At 43.3% G+C, this 22,939-nt stretch overlaps 1 protein-coding gene across 1 annotated transcript in view; it reads left to right on the top strand.

The window, feature by feature from the left end:
- syne2b (spectrin repeat containing, nuclear envelope 2b) overlaps positions 1-22,939 on the top strand; it is a 235,832-nt gene that overhangs the window by 184,221 nt on the left and 28,672 nt on the right. Inside the window, 9 exon segments of the mRNA XM_049596570.1 lie at positions 3,874-4,028; positions 4,499-4,646; positions 4,730-4,824; positions 4,908-5,139; positions 7,038-7,232; positions 9,680-9,805; positions 11,058-11,213; positions 14,704-14,862; positions 15,801-15,967. Coding sequence (XP_049452527.1) covers positions 3,874-4,028; positions 4,499-4,646; positions 4,730-4,824; positions 4,908-5,139; positions 7,038-7,232; positions 9,680-9,805; positions 11,058-11,213; positions 14,704-14,862; positions 15,801-15,967 — 1,433 coding nt within the window.

Below are 22,939 nucleotides of genomic sequence, written 5' to 3'. Positions count from 1 at the left end.
ATACAAAATAATTATTTCTTTAAAATTAGTCCAAACAATCTCACCACAGAGTCTGTTTTGCAGCTGCTTGTTTTAAATGTACATTGTACATTTAATTGCAGTGAAATGCACCTCCCTGCTCTCTGAGCACGTAATACTATATGTAAATAAGAGTAAATACAAGCCACCAATAATAAGGACCCCCACAGCACTTTTAGACGTCTAAAGTGCTAGATGTGTGTCCTGTGTCCGACAACACTGAGTTATTTAAAGCACTTCCTGTTCAGTAATCTAACCACCTGGGGATAAAAACTGTCTGGGGGGGCTGGTCTGAGCTCTGATGCTGTGAAGAAGTTTACCTCAGGGAAGGAATGAGAGAAGGCGATGTGCTGGGTGGCGGGTGTTTTCTACAACATTTAAGCCCCGTTTCCACCAAACACTTTCAGTCTGGTACCTTTGGATCCAACAGTAACCCTTCAGACATGGTACCTAGACCCTAGTGTTTCCACTGCAGACAGTCCTCTTAAATGTGGGCGGGGTTGTTGTCACTCACTCGTTGTATTTCCTCATTATCGGTACGCAGATGAAAGTCTGCACCTGGTTTATCGTCCACAGAACGAGGCTGCACACCAACATTTTCAGAACAAAATAAAACAGGCTGCAGTGAGAGTCTCTCTCCATGGGATATTTAAAAATAGCAGCTTTGTGCATTTAGTCCTTCTCAGGCAAGCTCAGGGGTTTAGTGTTGCTGTAGCCCACAAGAACGACACTCCGTGATGCTTTTTTTTCCCTCAAGGATTGGGATATACACAGTTTACATAATGCAGTCGAAATTAATATATATTTTTAAATGCTTGCAGATCCACTCATTACTAAAAGTGTCTGTCATCTAAGAGAGACTATAAAAACTGAAGTGATAGTCAGAGTTGTCACAGTGAAATTTAAGGTGTGCTGATGGATTCACGTCATCAACTCATGCATTGAGTGACATTACAAGTAAACGTTCCACCTTAAAAGTTGCCGGCAGTCGGCCCAGTGAATGAAGTTATTTTTTCTCAGACTCCAGCTGCTGTGAGAGGCAGCAAAACATCCTTTCATTTTATAGTTACAGTTTACTAATAAAACTCTCCACAGTATGAACAGTGGTTACATGAGCCTCAAAACCAGACACAACTCAGCCCTGAGCAGAGTGACCGTCCTCTACTGACCAATCAGACTGCAGTGTTCACAGCTCCACCTTTTAGTACCAGATCTGTGTGCTAGGTACCCCAACAGAGGGGGGACCAAACATGGGGACAGTACAGAACGGTTCCATTGGTACCATCCACAACTTTTCACAGTGGAAATGGAAAAAATGCGTACTGAACTGTTCCGTACTGCTCAGTGGAAACAGGGCTTATGGGTCTTCCTCCTACAGTGGGAGGTGTAAGTGTCACTGACGCTACTTTAAACCCAAACTCTGATTTAGTAGTGTGACAAACTGAAGAACAAAAGAGTTCCTCAGCCCGTTGAGTCGAGCCTGTGGGACTCTGAATCTTCTGTGTGCTGAAAACAGCTGATATACTTCATATAAAATGTGAGAGTTTGATGTAATATTACCAGCCAGAGACAACATTATTTAAGTTTGGGAATGTGACCCGAGTGTTTCACCCACAGTCCTTGAGCACATCTGTAGTGGTCTAGCTTTAAGCTGAACGGAGAGTCAGCTGAACCATGTAGAGCTGGCACCATATCAGATTTTCACTACATGATTTTCATGGCCAAGGAGTTCACGATAATGATATTATGGTGATATTTGTAGGGGGGAAAAACGCTGTCAATCAAATCTTTGTTCATTGTGCATTTTGTGTCATTTACGGAGGCAGGGAGAGACTATGTGACTATGACTGTAAAAAATTATACAAAAAGAGCAAGTACACTTAATAAATAGTGGAAAGGCAACCAGGTGGCATTGTGAGAAGACAGAGTGAGAACAGAAAGATGATTTAAGAGACACTGAATTACTTACAGCAGTGGTTCCCAACTGGTGGGTCGCAGTCCAAAATTGAGTAGCGGGTCCATTCTTTATGGTCAAGAATGTGTGAAGTTTGTAAAAAACACATTTTATTTTGAAGTACAATGAATTTCCAGCACAGAGCTTTTATTTTGAAATGCTGGATGCTGCTTTAAAATAAGTGAATGATGAAAAGCTACTTAACAGAGACAAAAACCAGCTTGGCGACATGGCCAAACTAAAGTATAACACTGAATATAGGCCCGTTTCCACTGAAGAAGTTCCTGGTACTATTTGGGGGGCAGGAACTACTACAGGAACGTCCTCTTGCTCGGCCCTCTCAACCGCCGTGTCTCCACTGAGAGAGCGGAGTAGGAGGAAGGTTCGTGTACAGTTACGGGCTCTGGATGTGACGTAATCGTTGCGCGACCATTTTGACCGGGGCGACGTAGGAATGCTGTTAGCCGATAGCGGTGTCTGTAATAACTCACTAAATGGCCCGTGAAAAAAATATTTTTTCCAGCGGATGTCTTAGTTACAACATTATTGAGCTAACTGTAGTAGTTTCATGTTGTATCCGACAACGGGAGGCTTTTAACAGATGACGTCCTGATGTCAGCTTTGCTGCTGCTGTTAGCTGTCCCTGTCAGCTGATGCTTTCTAGACATCGTGATTTCCCAAAACTGAATACATACCACACATAGCAACACAAAACTGCTTTGCTAGCTCAATCATGTTGTAGCTAAGATATCCGCTGGAAAGAATAATTTTTTCACGGGCCATTTAGTGAGTTTTTTTTTTTACATGGCGGCGGAAGCTATATGAACGAGCTAATCCTCGTCTGCTGAGTTTTAAAAATGCCGGCTATTTTGTTGCTTTCTGTTGACGTCACATCCCTCCTTGAGTATATCCAATCAGCACCAAGTAATCCCCAAGCCCCAGCCAGGAGTCTTTCAGGGCCGTTCTGAGTACCTACCCCGAGGCAGGGACTTGCTCCAGATGACCTTGGCTTCCTGAAAAAATAAATGTGATGTTGTACCTGCTACAGATACAATCTATATATACACTCCAAAACCAAAAATTTGGACTTATTCTGGAGCTTTTGAATTGTTCATATTCCATTAGTAAGCACTTTAAAGATTTGTCATCTGTGTTGGTGTCAAAAGCTTCAGACCAGCTACTAAATGGACCTTGTGGTGAGATTTTTTGACAATTGCTGTTTCCCCTTTCGTGCGGAGTTTGCATGTACTCCCTGTGTCAGCGTGGGTTTCCTCCAGGTGCTCCAGCTTCCTCCCACAGTCCAAAGACATGCAGGTTAATTGGTGACTCCAAATTGTCCGTAGGTGTGAATTTAAGTGTGAATACTTGTCTGTCTCTATGTGTCAGCCCTGTGATAGTCTGGTGGCCTGTCCAGGGTGAACCCTGCCTCTCACCCAACGTTAGCTGGGATAGGCTCCAGCCCCCTGTGACCCCCAACAAAAATGAATGAATGATGTTTTAGAGGTCAAGACTGAATTTTAAATCTCAGTTGTCTTTAAAAGTTTTATTTGTATTTATGACAGGTTGAAACAATCACGCCCAGCTGACAGCTTTTAAAGGTTTATTTGAAAAAAGAAAGACTTACTCAGTAATCAAGCCAAAGATGTGTAAATTTATTTGCAGAATGAATGTTAAATTTTGGTTTTAATGGAAGGGGACGACTTAAGTCAATAATCAGGGGTTTGTCTGCACCTGAGAGGAGAAATTTCAGTCACTAGAAAACTCAGTGTAAGAGAAAATGGAAACAAAGGAACGAAGACCGTGTGAGAAGCGTGTAGTGCTCCTCGGCTGTGATGTCACACATGCAGTAGTCCAGACTATTGTGATCCCCTGTGATCTGAGGTGCCACCATATGTTTCCAGTCTGGCCTCCTGGAGCTGAGCGGCCTGTCTGCTGACCTGGATGTGCTGAATGAGCAGAGCCGCAGTGTGACGCTAGGTGACGCTGCAGCACGCCGCCTGCAACGTCTCAACCGCTGCTGGGCAGACGCGTCCGCCAGAGCTGAGGAGGCCTGCAGGTCAGATCCTTTGTTTTTCAAGTGTATTTTTTGGCACTTTGAGCACCAAAAGCCGTTTTGTACTCCACTAAGACACCCAGATCACAATAAATGCCATGTTCAGAGGTGGAAAAAAACCATAGTTGTCATGCTAAAAAGAAAATGCAGAAGTGGTAAATGTGTAAAAACTCACAGAACTCAGTGAAATTGTACAAAATTAAACATTTGAAGCCAGTTTTTTTTTTTTTTTTTACCCAGAAAGCCATTTAAGTAGGCATTGAAGTTGGAATTTATGGTTCAACTCGAGGTGTTCAGGGTGCTCCTGCAAAAACACAATACACATGAAGCAGAAAAATGGGATGCGCTCAGTAATGCACTCTCATTGAAAACCAATACAAGATCGGGGCGTAAATATGCATGAAATAAAATGTACTTTTCTTAGATTACAGATAAAGTGTCTCTAATGGTGTTTTTTGCTTTTGGTGGTGCAGTGAGCTGCAGACGGAGGCTCTGAGGCGGCAAAGCTTTGAGCGCAAGTGTGAGAGCTGGATGTCTTTCCTACAGAGGATGGAGGACAGCCTGGCTGTAGACGTGGCCGGCTCTTACATCGGCCTCAGACAGCAACTCTGTACACACAAGGTATCATACATGATTAACAGACTCACTCATAGATTTATCAAAAACACACAGAGATATAATCCTGATCTCTACTGGTGTTTCAGCGGTTTCAGGCAGAGCTGTCTACTGGTCACCAGATCCTTCACTCAGTCATCACTGAGGCTCTCCAACTGCTGCAGAAAGGAGAGGTGGAGGACAGGTGAGAAAATCTTACAGTAAAATACATGTATGACATGGGAAGGGAAAAAGTTTAGACCTTTGTGACTGTGTTGCTGTATCCAGGAGTGACTTCATCCTGAAGCTTGCCCAGCTCAGGGAGCACTGGCAGGGGGCGGTGCAGCGGGCCGACCAGCGGCGCTCCCTGGTGGAGGGGCTGGTGAAGCAGTGGCACCTGTACAGCCGCAGCCTGAGGAAGCTGCAGAGGTTCCTGTCAGAGACACAGACACTCCTTCCTCCCACCACACCTGCCCACTGCAGCGTGCAGCAGCTACGACACTCGCTCCAGGACCTCCAGGTGAGACGGACGGCTGCAGGCCTGGAATATCTGGAGATTTAGATTAAATACCAGGGAGTAAAAATATGGAAGTTTTCCAAATTTTGTTACGAAGTTAAAGGACGAATTAAGTCACTTAACAGGGTTGTAAAAATGTGACTTAGTGACAAATCCTTATTCCATCAGATGAAAGATTTTAGCCTGACACCGAAAAACACACCAAGCAGTGGCGAATTGCCATGCAGCGTCTATTGATGGAGATACACTGGGTCTGTTGATGTTCATATCAACATATACCTGTGTCCCTGTTTGTCCACGTTTCTATGGAGAGCAGGAGATCCAGCCACATGTTGCATATTGGATATAGCACGACGGGTTGACTGATCATTTCCCATATCTGAATTTGCATAACTCTACCTCAACTTTATGCAAATAAGATCCACCCATCCCAACACAAAACTCAGATCAAACTGTTAAACTAGGCAGCACTGAGATGCCTCAGATGTTTTCAGAAACAGATTTTAGTATACTGTTCAGCTGTAACATGCTGTGTGTCCCAAAACCCATACTACCATACTATTTAGTGTGTCAGAAAAAGATTTGGTACGTCCCAATACATAGTATGTCAAATGCAGTATGCCAAAGATACCCGGATGTTCTACTACATTCAGGCCGATTTTGCAGTCTGCAAGCCAGCATGCTTTTCTGGCTATTCTGACCCATAATCCTCTGTGCAGCTGAAGATCAACTGTCAGAAGCTGCAATGCTAGATGACAGCACATTCAGGTGACTGATGACCAGTCGATTTGTAATAATAGGAATATAAAGTAATCAGAAGTATAATCAGCAATAAAAGGACACGAGTATTAAATAACAATGACAGAGAAATGTGCAGGCTCTGTAATTTTACGATTGTGAATATGTTAGAATCTACAGCGTATGCAGTTACAACACAGACTGCATACAAAAGTGCGTACTTTTTAAGGACAGCTGCAATACCTAATAAAAGTAAAACCGAAAAAGTATGCAATTTGGAACGCACCCATGACAAAGCCGCCATCTTGAAAACAGCCTGGCCAAAACCAAGCAAGCGAGACCATCAGGGCGTCGGGCAGGTCTCGGATGTGGTGTATCTCCATGTTATGGAAAGCTGCAGCCATCCGATTGTGCAGCAAAGTGCAGCCAATCTAAAAGTTGGCGATATTGTGGTTAGAGAATACCCACAGCCAATTGGAAAACAGAGTCCTGTGACTCCTGATATGTTGACCTATGTTACAAAGAATTTCTTCCCACGTGAAACACATGAACAAGTCTCCCAGCTGCAGAGAAATACAGTTATTGAAGCAAGCTGCACTTCTGTGCTGCTTGGTGTGTTTGTGACGTGACTGTGGTGGTAATGACGTCACATTGCTTACTGTCTTCAATAGATTTCATGTTTCTGAGTGAAAGGTTTTTCTGAGTTAACTACAAGTACAGTGCTTGACCAGAGGTTAGTTTCCGCCTCTTTCCCTAAAACTACTTTGTGGATTTTTCAGACCCTTCAGAAACAACCAAACTGATTTATGTGCATTGTCGTAACTGTAAAAGACGCCTGTAGAGTGGTTTTTAATCCAGATAAAGATCTGGTTGAAACAAACAGGAGAGAAAACATCTGTCTGAGGGCTGGTGTGGGAAAAAGGAACGACTGCTGCTGATTACATTTACATCAAAAGAGACGAGGAAGACACTTTACATTCTGATTCTTTTTGAGTCTCTGATTACTATGAAAAGAGGAGATGAGATTTGAATTGATTGTCAGTGAAGATACAGCAGCCCTTCATTAAGAAGATCACAGATTGTTGTTTAGCCCTCTGTCTCTCCTCCCCTCTCCTTTTTTAAAACCATCTTTAACCTTTCTCGTCCTCTGCCCTGCTCCTCAGCACACAGAGCTGTTGTTCCAGAGGTACCAGTGCACCTTCATCCACACTCTGGAGGTCGGCCGGCAGCTCTTCTCCATGGGGGACGAGGAGACCCAGACTCAGCTGCAGACGGATTTGGGAAGCCTGCAGGAGGAGTGGGACAACCTGCAAAGCCTGCTGGGCCGGAGGATGGACCTCACCGAGGCGATCGTCAAGGTACTCAGTCACTCTATGTCCAGTTGTTGCGTCTCACTGTGGTTTAGCTGCAGATGAAGTGATGCTTTCAGGAACATCTTGGAGGTGTGTTCAAGTGCAAGACAGTTTGGATCTCAGTGGCATTACTCTAGTATGTTGCATGTGGTTTGTATCAGCTCCACGGCTGTTGTTTTTGTTTGCTGCCTTTTTTGGTCTTAGCTATTAATGGGGCTTGACTTGGTTTAACTGACCTTATTTGGATCTGATCTGGACTCAAACCCAAGGTCCTGCTCCTGGACTGGGCCTAAAATGGATCAGTTATAAGTGGTCTGTTCTCAGGGCAGAAAGAAATGCATCTGGTGGTGCAAGACAAATGTCAAAGATTCTCTGTTTACATTCTCATAGATGTGACGTCGCTGCTTTTTCTGCTTCATATTGTTGTAAATTAAATATTTTTTGGGGTCTTGTACTGTTGGTTGGACAAGACAAGCTATGTTAAGACATCTTTTGGCTTCTGGGCAGTGCTGATCGCCTTTTTATACACCATATCACAATGTTTGTTGACAATTGTGATTGCTGAGCAAATGCTACCTCAGTAAGTGAGGTTTAAGCTACCTAAAAATGCCAACCAAAAAACTCCACATTAGTTTAAGTATACGCTATATTTAGAATATTTTCGCTGCTTTACCTCGCTGTCAGAAAGCTCCTTCCAACTGGGGGCTGAAGCCATTACCTCAAAGGCAATAATTTTACTGGTTGCTGGTCTACCACTGCCTCCATCAGTTAGTGTGTAAGGTAGAGCAAAGAAAACATTTCAAATATAAGCTACAATTGAACTGATTTCGGGGGTTTTAGCAGCTAAAATACATTTTGCTGCAGCCCTGTGCACAGCAGTGCATTGTTTAGCTTCCGTGCAAGTAGATTTGGTTTGTCAACGACGTTAGTAAAGCAAGTACAAAAAATAAGCACAGCAGAACCATTAGAGAGCGGACCAGCGTGTTTAACTATTTATCTGTAAACATTACAGTTACAGCTGAAAATGACGACAGAAATAAACAAGTTTACTGATTTATTAATCTCAGCAATTGACATAAATTTCCACTTGTCTACCTGCACGTGATTGTTGTTGTTGGCGCGATGTCGTGGTGATTTGGTCTATTGAATTTTTGCAATTACAAACTGCTGTAATTGATGTTGTGGTTCTAAGATTTTCTTAACCATATATTTTATCTTATTTGCAATATTAATTAAGTCATGATGACAGTTGACAGTCCTATGGAGGGAACGTGTTTGAATCGTGAGTTCTGTCCCAACATTACACAAACATTTTCAAAAATTGTCCCTAAATATGCTCAGTTAATTATCCTCAACAAATACATATCTGTGGTTTTTGTAAGTTTAAAAACAGAGAGCAGAGAAAAAGAGAAATCTGACAGTAATGAACATGTGCAGAAATGTGATCTTGGTACAGATCTCTTTAAATATGACCTAAATATGACCTTTTTATCGCTGGATGACTCTTTGACTCTTTTGTCTTGGAGGTTCAGCTGCATGAAACCAAGTCAGTGGCCTCCAGTCAGTTCAATGGGAGAGTCAGATTCCACTGGATATACACAATCAATGCAGTTTAGAAACATGATCTGTTGAGTGGACGCATCCATCAGCTAGAGTGCTGCACTGTTGGTCTCCTGAGACGGTTACATCATCCTCTTACTCTTAAATTCTGTCAGATATTTATTCAAATTTTACTGCATTTCTATTTCCTTAACTAAAGATGAAATGAGATCGACTATTTGTGACCGCATTCCTCTAATTCTGTCAGATTTCCATTTGAATTGCACAAGTAACAAAGTGGCAGGTATTCTCTTAAGGCAGGGGGTCTGGATTTTTATTTGCACATACAGCAAATTACAAGATACAAGAGCAGGTACGAGTCACAGCAACATTTTTACAGGCCATAAAGATATTCAAATAGTTCCACTGCGGCCCACAGTTTCCGAAGTGTGTGGTTATATTGTGGACCTGTGAAATGTGGCATGTTGCAGGAAGGTATACCCTAAAATCAGAAGTAACAGGAAAGAACATTACAACATAAAAAGTTGTCTTTTGGTTTTATAAATCTGCCGCCTTCTCAGTGTCACTGGATCAGCTGCAGGTCGCTGTGATACACATGTCTGATGCAAGAATTAAGTTTCTGTTTATTTATACCCAGACAAACACCTGTCCTCTCTGACTGTAGAGACACACATGAATCCTCCATCTGTCCCCTGCAGCCTCTGATGGTTTCTGTTTGCCTGAGAGCAGCCAAGTTAATCCAATCTGCTCTAATTAATGACTGTGGACATGTTTAGGAAGTCAAAGACAAAAGAGTGTAACGGCTCTCTGGTCGTTCTCAAAGCCAATCAGCTGTGTAAGAACTCTGAGCATTGATCTGTTTGATCAGCGAGTTTGTTTTTGTTTTGTCTCAGAACTGGGAGCGCTGCGAGGCTGGACTGGCTGACAGCATGCTGCAGCTGAAGGACGTGAAGACGAGACTGAACCAGTCGATGCCGGAGTTTGACGATGAGCTGCAGAGCACCGAGAAATATTATAAGGTGCACACAGCTGGTCACACAAACACAACTCAACACAAAATATCACACATCACTGAAACAGATTTAGAATTTCTCTGTCCACTAGCAGAGTTTTATTTACATGAAACATTCTGTGGAGATCCACTGTGGAGGCAGCAGTAATCTTATTGGCTCAGTTAAACCTGGGTGGGCGTGAATGTGCGTGACTGATGTTTTCTCCAGATACTATAATTGTCTACAGTTTGAAATTAAGTTTAAAAATAAGCCTAAAAATGAATAAGGCAGAGTCAAAGCGACAAAGCAGCGGCCGGGAGTTGGCAGAAACTATGGCAGGAAATCCTGAGAAGCATCCAGGAAAAGTTTTTGAAGCGGATGCACCACATAAAAAAGAAATGTTCAGTGGAAGGATTGATGAAATGAGGAAATGCGTCAAACTTACCTGTAGGCGTATGTTGCAAGCACACATTGACAGTGTTTGTGTAGCCACACAGAAGGGGAGACAAAACCACCACAGTCCAGCTTTAAGAGTTATTTACATTTTACATTTCCACTAGATTTATCTGGATTTTCTGAAATAATAAAATATTTTAAAACCAATTTGAACCCAGAACCCTGAAATAGAGAAATATAAACTAAAATGTTGAACTATTCCTTTAATGTTGTGGGTGTATACTCTGTTATGCATTGTTCCAGGATTATTTTCATAACAGAGAAATCTTTTTGAAATGAACACAATGACTAAAAAGAGTCTGATCTTTCAACACATATATGACATGCTCCCATCCATCTAACTTTTCATATCATTAGCAGTCTGTGTCTACACTGTGTCTTGCAGGCAAAACAGTTGTTTGTAAAAGGTTTATAGTAAAAATAAGCCTCCTTTTAAGATCTAGACATTTAGTGTAAGGACGTCAGGAAACAGTGGAAGACCTAAAACACAGTGTGAGTGTGGCGGGAAACAGTCACTTAGAGTTCCAAAAGAGCAAAGCCAAGTTTGAAACAGGTTTGACTCAACTCATCCTCTCTGACCTATCATCCTCCACCCCTCCCTCAGTCCCCTCCCCCTCCACACTCACCCCTCCCCCAGTCGGCCCGCAGCCTGTGGCCCTTAATCCTCTCTGGGCGGAGAGACAGAGAGAAAAGAGTGACAGAGAGAGAAAGAGAAAGGGGCCGGACACAGAGGGACATCAGGGAGTAGCTGTGAGAGAGCGCGAGCTGTTGGAGGGGGTCCCTGACGGTTCTGTTGTGGCTGTCGGTGTGTTATGGTATGCAGGAGAACGAGGACTCCCTGGAGGACTGGGCTGAGAGCCTGACAGAGCTGAGCACCATGAAGACGGATCTGTCCCAGTACATCATCGCAGACGATGTCCTACTGCTGCAGGAGCAGGTGGAGCACCTGCACTGTCAGTGGGAGGAACTCTGCCTCAAGGTTAGTGTGATGGGTGTGATGCTCTCAGCTCCTGCTGCCTGAAGATAAAACCAGATGGGACTCATGTGTGGTGAAGTTTTCACCTGTCAGAATGAGCTGCTTCTGCTCTTTATGTGCTTTTATTTCTTATATTTACTTCAGTGGCAAAACATGACAAAGTAAATTACCAAGTTCTTTAACATCTTTGCTTAAATTTTCTACTTGTTTTATCTATCTTAAATGCAGTTGAATTATCTAGGAAAGTAATTTTAACACATTGGTGGTGCAGAAATTCATATAAAGTGCACGGTTAGAGTGAATAACACTGGTCAATCAACTTCTTTCTCACTTGGCAACCCATTTTTAACACCTTAACATGCGGTTTCCTTTAATATTGCGTATTTTAAGGGTTGGGAAAATGATCTTATTCCACAGTATCTCATAGTATCATGTCTTATATTCTTTATTAGCTTTCTCCGGCTCTTAATTGAAGCTGTTTTATGTTTACACTGAGTAAAATATTCAACTTAAGACTTTATTTACTGCTCTAGTCATGTCGATGTCTCATCGTTTTATACACAGTTGCTCAAATTCAGCTCAGTATGTTTTGGCGTCACTGGAAACTTTGGGATCTTTATAAAAATGTTAAATATCTTCCTGTGTTGTTGAACAAAGTTTGGCTGCACAGCATGAGGTGACTGGACAGATTGGAAAGTATGTGTTTTAAGTGATATGTGTAATTTGTTCTACATCAAATGAAGTTAAATCACCAAGGGTAGTAATTTCAAAGTACTACTGGTGCAAATACCGGTTGTTTTGGAAAGCTATGGCTCCTTAATCATGATCTGAGAACAGAAAGAGTTCATATAAAGTTAAAAAATTAGGCTGCACAACCAGACACCTTGTCATCAAACTTTTTGCTTGTCTGGATCCACCATAGACTCTGTTTGAAAACTATACAGGACTGCAGGTTGTGGAAGGTTTATCAGTGAGGAGTTAACACGTGTAACCAGCTCAGCCCAAACAGTGACTCACTCTGTTTTCTTAGTGAACGTGTGTGTGTGTGTTTTGGGACAGCAGCAGGTCAGGTGAGATAGTTTAGCTCATCAAACTGCTCCAGGACGAGCAGACAGCGAGGGAAAGTTGGTGCGGCGACTAAAAGGCGCAAAGCAGAACTTTTCTTTATGAAATCAAAGTTAGTTTTTACTGAGAGCAGACATGTTCGTGACAGCTCTCAGAGCTACAGTGTATACGCCACACTGAGTTTCAACAGAGTTCACGGTTTCTTTGTTTTCCAGTCATCAGTGTTAAAGTCAAAGCCTTTAATGAGGTGTTAGTTAGTAAATCTTGTGAGTCTTTTTAGGGCGACTGAAGAGACCAACAGGTCTGGGTGGGGGGGTTGAGAGGCGGTGAGGGGCATTGTGGGGAACAGATGGTGACAGGAGAGAAATGTTGTAATGAGCTGAGAGGCTTCAAGAAGAGGAGCTTGTGTATTGAAATGAGTTTGGGGGATGGGGAGTCGTCGTGATCATACTGACTTTCACTTTTTACTGTCTGTGTGTTTGCATTTGACTTAGTCTTTGTTTGTGTATTTGCACCTACAGCCCTGTTTGGGGCTGTCTCATCCACATCAGGCCTAATATTTAAGTGTCTGTGTGCTGCTTTACAGGGAAGGTAGAAAAGTCACCCAGATATATTTCTGTGAGAGTTTGAAGCCTGTTTTAAAGTACTCCAAGCTTATAAACCCCATGGTTTCAAAGTTGTTGTTGGAATTCAGTCTTCTTCATCACATTTTTTTGTGCTAAGCAGTAATGATCTCAGTGCTGCCCCCTGTGTTTAATAATGGAAAACATTCACCCACATCAGTTTTGCCTTCATTCAACATTGGGGTAGCAGTGAGCCCATTTTGGCATGGCTCAACAAGCACAGGACTTTGACCCAGGAGACTGGTGTTTGTGTCCCATGTGAAACTAAAGCCCTTTTTAGAAAGGAATTGTGCAAATTTGCAGGAAAGCCCAATCAGTCTTTTTTCAGCATTGCCAGTATAAAAACAAAATCGGGGGGTGCAGCAAAATGCCGCCTACCTACTTTTGTTTATACAGAATGCGCCTTTTTTGGGGCAATGGGGGGCGTGAGCAAGTAACAAAACGTGTAGCTCAGCGTGTGACGTAAACAGTGACGTGGGAGGGAAGCCGCGGCTGGTCAGGCGGTGGTTCTCTCAAAAGTCGGCCTGTCCTTCACCGTCCCCGTCATCTGACGGTTAATGGCCTCTTCGTTTGGGCGCGCAATTCCTTGTCTCCCCAGTTGCTCATCTTTACAGTGTCTGTCAGGTTTGTGTTTCCCTCTTGCTACTAGCTGCTCGCTAATTCCTGCTATCAGCTGTTTCCTGTTTATCCACCACCAGTGGCTTGCACATGCGGTGTTATCAACAGCTCCTCCCACAAGTCTTCGACAGCCCCTTCCATTATGGAAGGCCACCTCGGTCTGTTTAAACTTAAAGGGTTACGCCAATATAACTACCCTACGAGGCGGAAAATTGGGCGCCTCGGATCAACTTGCCAATCCGTCTCTGTGTGTCTAAATGCTCGCAGCTGGCCGCCAAATCGGCCCAACATTCACGGAAAATCTGGCAGTGTAAAAGGGGCTTTAAAGTCATTGTCAAGTTATTTTGTCGCGAGTCTTTAGTTAACCTTGATCTTTTCCAAACCATAACCAAGTAAGTTTTGTTGCCAAAACCTAATCGCTGACCCCTTCCAAGTAATGTAACTTACATCCAACCCCCTCTGCATCAAGATCTGCCGTCCCCTTCTATGTCAAGATTCAACACAAAAGGCCCTGCTGTCATTATAATAATGCCAGAGGTTTCTGCCAAAGCATCGGAATATGACGAGTAGGGATGAAATCAGGTTGCATGCCTGGAAAGAAAACAAAATATTTGTCATGTTGTGGAACAGTGTCTGAAACACGCTCCCTGACATCTCTCAAGTGTTGGAAACGGGGGGCTTTCAACAGTGTCTGTAACTTTCTGAAACGTTCATTTCAACAGACAAACTAACTTTACCCTGTGATTGCCCAGGTGTGTGGAGGTGTGAAAGTAAGCAGGGTTCAGACCTTTTCTCTCAAGCTCTATTCCTTCATTCTTCATACAATTACTTACTTCCCTTTTCCTTTACAACCAACTGCAACACTGTGAACACCCTCCAGGACAGACTGTTCAAAAATTTATGCCATTATCCCCAAATTTTAAAGATTATGGCACTTCATTTGGCTCTATACCAGTGTGGCTTTTTGGAACAGCTATAAACACATTTGTACATGCCATCCAACTTCTCCGCCCCTCCCAACTCTGTCCACTACAGCTCAAATCAAATTTAAATGATGGTAAATTAATATGACTGGGTGCATCTGTATCAGTAACATCAAGACGCAGATTATGCATACACAGTGCGACTAAGTGTCTTAAAGTAATAAAGCTTATTTAATTTCTTCCCTCCAATCCTCTTTGTGTCAGGTGTCTCTGCGTAAACAGGAGATCGCAGATCGTCTGAACGCGTGGATCATCTTCAACGAGAAGAACAAGGAGCTGTGCGAGTGGCTGACGCAGATGGAGAACAAGGTCGCGCACAACTCGGACCTCAACATCGAGGAGATGGTGGAGAAGCTCAAGAAGGTAGGAGCCTGCAGCGAAGACACTCCCATTCACACTTTCAATAGATACTGAGTTGCAGTGGAGTGATTGATACAGATTGGATTAATGCCATGAATTAAGGTGGATGTAAAGTCATCGTTCATCAGAGCTGATGATCAAAGTTCACTGTGTGAATGAGATGTTGCTTTTCTCAGGTTATTTAAGGATATTTGTTGTTGTGAAACTGAACAGTTCTAGTGAGAGTGATATTGCTCTGTCACTGTATAAAATAAAGTTTTATTAGCAGAACATATTTGAAACAAAGTTAAGTTATGGAGCAGAACATGTGATGTTAGATTCATGTTGCTGCGTCAGCTCTGCGCTCTGCTCTGTGGCACGCTGGGCCGGGTGGCAGAGGGACGGTCTGGGATTTTCAAAAAGCTGTGAATTCCCTCCTGATTGTTAAAGAGACGACAGCTGTTTGAGCCCCAGCAGGGCCACGCGGGTTTGTTTTGTGTTGAACTCACAGCCCCTTTCATTTGTCACGCTGTGCGCGGGGTGACTGGGAGGGGAGAGGAGAGCAGTAAGGGCGATTGCTGTTATAGAAACCCAAACTTATTGCCCTGGCGGGGGGGTTAAATCTTTTCAGGCTCTGGAGCTTTAAATTTAGAGTCTTTCCCTGAGTTGCGTTGGTTTCTGGCAAACTTCCAGAGTCTGAAGGTGTCATGATTTTTGCTGAATTGGGGGTAAATTAAGTTTAATTTTAGTAAAAGTGTAGTTGATCTGGTTTTAAATGAATGCCACATCTTTTTTATTTATCCTTACTTGAGCCATTATAAAGCTAACCCTGTCCTTCACGTCAGACTCACAGCAGCGCAGTGAAAAAAATGTACTGAATCCTGAAGAGAAGTTATGAAGTTTTTTTAGTACATATAAGCAGTGGTTTGAAAATGATTATGTCTTCTGTGTCTCTCCGTTAGGATTGTATGGAAGAGATCAACCTGTTCAGTGAGAATAAAACCCATCTGAAGCAGCTCGGAGAACAACTCATCACAGCGAGCAACAAGACGAAAGAGACGGAGATCAACGACAAGCTGAAGGACATCAACGACCGCTGGCAGCATCTGTTTGACCACATAGAGGCCAGGTAAGAAAAGAAACGATGGTGGGAAGAAAAATGGAGGAAACCTTGGTAAACTGTGTGTCAGCATTCCAAGAGCACCATGTTAACAATTCTATTTGCCGTCTATATAGGAGCTCTATCTTTATGCTGCATTCACATGCTCCTGGGATGATCCCATTTCCTGAGATGGGAAATCATTCTTCTGATTTTGCTTTGTTCATGAGCTTTTAGGTCAAACTGTGGAAACAAAATGGATGCTGTATGGCTCAGAGCGTTTAACGTCCCAGTGAAGATTCACATTACGATCCAAGTGTGCTGTCACAGTCTGAAGCTTTAGACTACAAAGTGATTTTGTCCCAGACTTGTTTTTGCACCAGTGCGTTTTATAAACCCTCTAAAATATTGCTTTACCTGAGGTTAGGAACTTTTCTAGCTATCTCATACGCTCTACGTGGACAGCAACTAACAGTTACAAACTTAAATACTATATTACAAATTATATGTGAGCAAAAAAGTGATAAACGGTGCGATGCGATAGATACAATAGATAGAACATATTTTATTGTTCCCTGAGGGCCCATTAGTCTGGAAAATGTCCCACTGGACTGAAAGTCCATTTTTTTCGACAGCCCGTTATCCCAAAAACAAACACCCATTGCTCTGAAGTCTAGCTTCTTCAAAAATAAACTCCCTGCAGTTAGTTTCAGTTTCCCAATGGCGTTTGAGCCACCAATCCTAGATGTTTTTACGAACCCTTAGAGGTGTTTCCAGCGCTGTTTGAGCACCAAACTCAGGCATTTTTACCAACCCTTTGCACCGTTTCCCAGTGGCATTTGAGCCACTGAACCCAGGTGTTTTTACAGACCCTTAGAGGTGTTTCCCAGCAGCATTTGAGGACTTAATGTGGATGTTTTTACCAACCCTTAGCGTCATTTCCCAGCAGCATTTGACCCACAGACCTGGGAGTTTTTCTCTAACCTGTCCCTGCTTTTCCAGTGACTTTTGTGCCACTAAACATGGTGCTTTAGGTTCATGTTCTTTTCCTCACCTTTACCAGGTGGATTTTGTACCTAAACCTAATTTCAAGATCAACACAGCGATTTGTTGTGTCGATTGAATCGTCCAGCCGCAAGGAGTGTGCATTTTTGGAGAAACGTAACTTCACAGCAATGGACATTTGATTTGGGGATGAAGAACTGTCAGAGAAATGGGCTGTCTGACTAGTAGGACATTTTTAGGACTAACAAGGCTTTAGAACAATTGACAGTCCCTACATTTTGCACTGACTTTCCGAAGTGATGTTCCGATCTGGTGGAGACAATCACATAATTTTTCCAGTCAACTAATCTTTTCATAATATTCAGACACCACATGAATGCAACATAATCGTGTGTTATTGCACCAATCAGAGGTCTGTCATTCTGACCAGACCATTACCTTGTGATAACGACATCACCTCGCCCTCATTTGGAAAATCACGTGTCCTTTTCTTTGTAACTGTGATTCATATGACTCTGTTGATCATAAGACTTTAACAACCTCACTTGAAAACAGACTCAGTGATAACTGTGAGGAATTCTCTGCTGGTGAAGTAACTGCAGCCTTTGGACTTTTACCAGCTTCTCTTTTATAGAGAGCACTGACGTTACCCAGTTAGCTTCGACACAGTGAGAACAACTCTGTGTTAAAGTCACACTGTAGGTGCTGCAGAATGAACGGTAAGGGGGAATTAGCATCTTTTATGAATGAGGTTTTTGTCTCCTGTGACTGATCTGTGACATGCTTTGTTGAGAGTAGGTGTTTTGGACTGTAGGATGATCGTCAGCTGCTAACAAATGCTTCTCAAATCTAAGACTCCATGTCCCATGAAACCTGTTGAGTCTTTCTTTTATTATAAGGCATTACAGTCCAAATTTGCTTGCTGCTGCAGTTCAACCCGTGCAGCTTTATCTGTGCGTTGTTGGTTTTCACCTCTGAGAGCAGGAGCAGGCAGAGCACAGCTGTTATTCTACTGTGGCTGCAGATTAAAATGGAAAAGCTCAGAGCCAACAGAAGATAGAGTGACATTAATATTAATCCATAAATGCAAATCTCAGTCCAATACACGGACGAATGGTGCCTGGAAGCGGGTGAAATGTTCATGCTTCAGCTTAGTGCCGCTCTACTGCTGATCTACATGGAGCAGCATTGTGCAGTGTGACTGATAGGTACAAGGTGAATATAAACAGTGACAGTGAGATGAACCATCAGCTGATCCACTGTGACACAGTAAATATGAAGGAAAAGAAGGAGGTCTTGTTTAGTTGATTTGAATTGAATTGGCAATTTGATCGTGTCCTGCTGTTTTCAGTTTGACTCAAACGAAGTTGGTTTTCTGAGCACATCTAAAGGCAGAGTTCACAAGTTGTGATGTGTTTGCTGATGTTTTCCGTAATGGCGAAGGCTGTGGACGCTTCTTGGTGGATGATAATTTTTTATATTGTTATTTTAGTTGTATAGAGGTGTTCTTAGTAAATTTAGGTCCCGTTTATACGACAATGATTTCAACTGAAAACGGTAAACTTTAGTTGCGTTTTGGCCGATCGTTTACACGACAGCGGTGTTTTGGGTGCCTGAAAACGCAACATTTTGAAAACAGTTTCCAGAGTGCATTTTTTTCGGAAATGGCAGCGTCTCCGTTGTCATGTAAACTTGCAATATGCAGTTCCTCTGAAAACGGAGACTTTTTGCACATGTGCATTACGGTTCCAGTCACTAGGCATGCACGAGAAAGTCGACCGTCACAACAACAATGCCGAGCTCTGTTTGTGCTGCTCACCCTGTTGATTTGAAGTGAAGTGTAGATCTGTTACTGTAGCAACTCCACCTCGTCGTCCATCCAGACAAAGTTATCTGTGCATGCTTTCGCCATTGTGTCTTCTTTGTTTTGGTTTGTAATCACTGCGTTGTAGCAAAGAGGAAGGCGCTTCAGCGCAGGCACATGGCGTCATGCCGTGGTGTTGCTTTGCAAATTTACACTGCCACCCATTGGCCTGGCGTGCATACTACAGCGTTTCCAGTAGATTTTGCGGCTCCGTGTGAATGGGGATCGTTTCAATAACATCGTCATAGAAACGCGGAAGTTTTTTAAAACACAAAGGACAGACTTTTCCGTTTTAAGAGAAACCGTTGTCGTCTAAACTGGGCCTTATATTTCTGAGGGAAATTTTGATACTCCCAACAACCTCATCTCTCTGTCATTATGCCTTTGTATTTCCTGCCTTGGTGACAGTAGTGTCCACGTTGCTGTTGCCTAGGTGTGGTGTTCTTACACTTTAACCACTTGAATGCCAAACATACGGTGTACACGGCTTCCCGTGTGGTAACCAAGATCTCACGAGTTCCATCTGAAGGTAGCGATCGTCCCCTAGAAGACATTCAAGGTGTGAAGAATGAAGAGAGAACTTGAGAGGAGAAATTCCAACCCTGCTCACTGTTGCTCCTCCGAACACCTTGCCAATTGTTGTTGTAGAACAGGTGTGATTGTTGGGTTTGGAAAGTTATGGAAAATGGTTGGGAAAAGGGTCTCAATTCTAGGCCTAGTCCACATGTGCAGAAGTACTTTTGCAAACAGGGTTTTTCCTCCTTCTTCATTGAATTTTTCTTTTGGATAAAGATCAAGTTTCTGTTAGTTTCTTTTAGCGTCTGTTCAGCCATAAAGGCTGCTGTCAAGTTCAGGTTCTTTTCAGATTTGGACTTAAAATACTCCTGTGTCAATCACACTGTGACCTTTGGCTTCGCTGTTTAACTGATGCCATAATGTGAATCTTCTATCTCAGATCTGTGTTAGTTTGAGTGCTCTTTAATTTTCAAGATAATTCTGCGTTCTCAGCGTTTACACAGTTGATCCTGGAAACCACATTAGGGAATGGTTTTTGACTTTTCTTGCTCTTTTTCAGTGACCTCGCTTTCCCATTGTCAAACAGCACGGCAATTATTATCAGCGGTGTCATCACTGAGCAGCAGACTGGATGCAGGGTGGTGGAGTGCACAGCAATTACTGGCACATCTCTGGCAAAAAACAGGACAGTGAGTTTAAACTGATGACTGATAATAACCTGTTTGGTGACTGTAATGCACTCTGAGTTCTGCAAGTTCATAAAATCCACATGAGATCAGAGCAAACTGAGCTGAACTGAGTGAAGCTGAGTGACAGTGGACTGTTGTCTTGGAGCCAGATGGGTTAAACCTGTCGGGTGGGGGTGGAGGTGACTTATCCTCTATGGGAATGACTGACTTAGATCTGCCATATGGTGGCTGTTTGGTGACCGTGGCTACTCTGTTGCTTCTCAGCCTCTGTTTATCTCCCTTATTTTAGCAAGTTCATCTTAATAACGGTTTGTTTTAAGACTCTCTGACTGTTACAAATGATAGTTTAACCCACAGCTACAGTTATAGCTATAGCCAGACCTATCTCCACACTTTGTTTCAGCGTTTTGCGTGGAAAAAACAACAGCCTCAGAGCTAGTAACCTGCACTCTAAACGTCTTTATACTGTTTTCTGTGGCCCTTTCTTTTGCAGGGGTTTAGCCACGTTAACGCCAGAGCTCACCCTCCTGACACTATTTTGCAAGAGCACCATCGCTGCATCCCGGGCGTAGAGACGATTGTAATTGGTTTAAAGCAGGAGTGTCAAACTCATTTTACTTAATGGGCCACATGCAACCAACTTTGATCTCAAGTGGACTGGACCAGTAAAACCTTACATAATAACCCACAAATAACATGCCCTTCAAATGTTTCCCTTTTTTACCGTAAAGAGGAAGTACATTCTGAAAACGTTTATCCATTTATAAATCAAATGAACTGTACGTTTTTCCACGTTCAGTCAGTCGTCTATTCACTTTCATTACGTGTGACTTTTTTCATCATTTCCGACTAAAGTGGAACCTGTTGAAAAAGACAGGTTAAGTCATCTGCTGCCTTACAAACCTGGCAAACCCAAATCTCCAGTCAAAGCAAAAACTGACAAAGAACAACAAGGCAGACGAGGGTGAGAGTCTTCATCATGACTGACAGGTTGTTAGTACAGAGATGTGCCCTCTGTCTTACACAATAGAAGGGGGACCGGGGTGGAGAGGGAGCGTGACACACAATAGTGGATTTGCCCTCGTCTCCCCTCCCCTCAGCTGCTCCCCCCCTCTGCCCCCTCAGGGACTGACCAGCATAACGAGGCTAAGCCTGTTAATGAGCCGCTGCTGAGGCACGAGCCTCGTGTCTGTGATGGAATGTGCCGTTGTCACACTGTTGATTTAGATTTTATAATACCACAGCTGCAGACAATAACCATTTCGGTTGGTGTTCTGGTTCATCCCAGAGGCGGTGGAGGGGGTCGGGGTTGGGGCTCTGTGCAGGCTGGTCAATTCTCTATTTGTGAAGACCGTTGGTGCACAGGGGCCAAGATGACGACACAAAAACTGTTGTCTGAAATACTGTTGCTACTGTAGCATTAACATTTCTTTTCATTAGGGGCCCAAACCAGGAGAAACAGCTCCTGATCAAAGTTTATAGACAGCTGTGAATATCTCTAACCTATTAGCACTTCGCTGAATATGTTTTGTCTTATTATAATGATCATCCTGGGAGCCAAAACCTACAGTGGGAGTTGAGGCTCAGGATCTGCTTTGGAGTGGAGGGGGTGAAAAGCCTCTAAGCTGATAAACATGGGGAGTCTTCACAAGCTGCTTAACACGATCAGGGAACCATTTTACTATTGTCACGTCCATGCTGTTCACCTCGAAACCATCAGAGCAGTTTCAGGATTAGAACTTTCTGTGTTTATTAATTAATGATCAGCTTTACGATAACATGTTACTGAATCTGAGCATTGCATGTGTGTGTGTGTGTGTGTGTGTGTGTGTGGGGGTAAAAAGTAAAGACACAGCTAAAAGTAGCTTTGTAGATCACTGGGCTCCAGCCCTCACTTAACCCTCCTGTAGCCTAATCCACCCGGGCTCCACACGCTGAGAGAAGACACACCCCAACTCTTTGAGCCAATGAAACACGTGCTGCAGGAGGAGAACTCTTCAACAAAAATGTTTCTCTGTAAGGATCCTTTCCATCAGCTGTCAGACACTTGCACAAATGCCTGGAGTGGTTACATTGCAGCCTGTTGCAAGGCTGCCGGCTGCAGCAGTCTTGCTCTTTACTGGACCTATTCAAAAAATTTGTTGCACACAAAAACACTGGAAAGTTTGATCCAGGTTGAAAGATACCCAGGTCACATTTACAAATCAAATTATTGATTAATCCTCTTCTTCTGCACAACATGAAGTAAAGTAGTTTACTTCACAGGCCTGAATGAGTCAGTGTTTTCGTTGCCACAGTCCTGCAGCACTGAGTCACACGTTTTGATAAGCACTGATGGAGCTGAAGAGGAGCTGATTCAGAGTCAGTGATGACTGACCCTCAGCCTTTGTCTGCGTCCTGCCCAGCTAAGTTACAGCAGATGACTGCTGAGGTTTGACTTGTAGAGGGATTAGATGCGTTGACACTGGCCCGCTGCTCGCCTTTGTCCCCCAAAACAAACCGGGTGCTCCGTCACCCAGCCCAGCAGCTGCCGTCTGCTGACACGAGCCTTTGTGCCGACGGGCCCTCAGTCTCAGGGGCCACCATCCTCTCTCCTCATTGTCTGAATAAGATGCACGCGAGGCAGATGTTTGTCTTTAAAAAGCAATGTCTCTGCTCTCCAGCCTCCTCCGTCTCAGTCTGCGTCTCCTCACACCTGGCGCAGCAAATCTCCTGCTTTCACTGTCACACAGCGTGTTTTTGTTTCTGAACTATGGTTAATCGAGTCGTTAATTTCAAGTGGAGCTTTTACATGTTATTTAGTGTCATGTTCTGTGGCAGTTTAATACTGACATTAAAACAACACAGTGCTTAATTACGACTGCTCGGCTCTCTTTTCAAGTCGTAGATCTGGTCGTCATGGTGATGATGGTGCACTTCTCATGTCGC

The sequence above is a fragment of the Epinephelus fuscoguttatus genome, linkage group LG14 (genome assembly GCF_011397635.1).
Source record: "Epinephelus fuscoguttatus linkage group LG14, E.fuscoguttatus.final_Chr_v1".
Taxonomy (NCBI): Eukaryota; Metazoa; Chordata; class Actinopteri; order Perciformes; family Serranidae; genus Epinephelus; species Epinephelus fuscoguttatus.
This window is presented reverse-complemented; position numbering and strand designations above follow the sequence as displayed.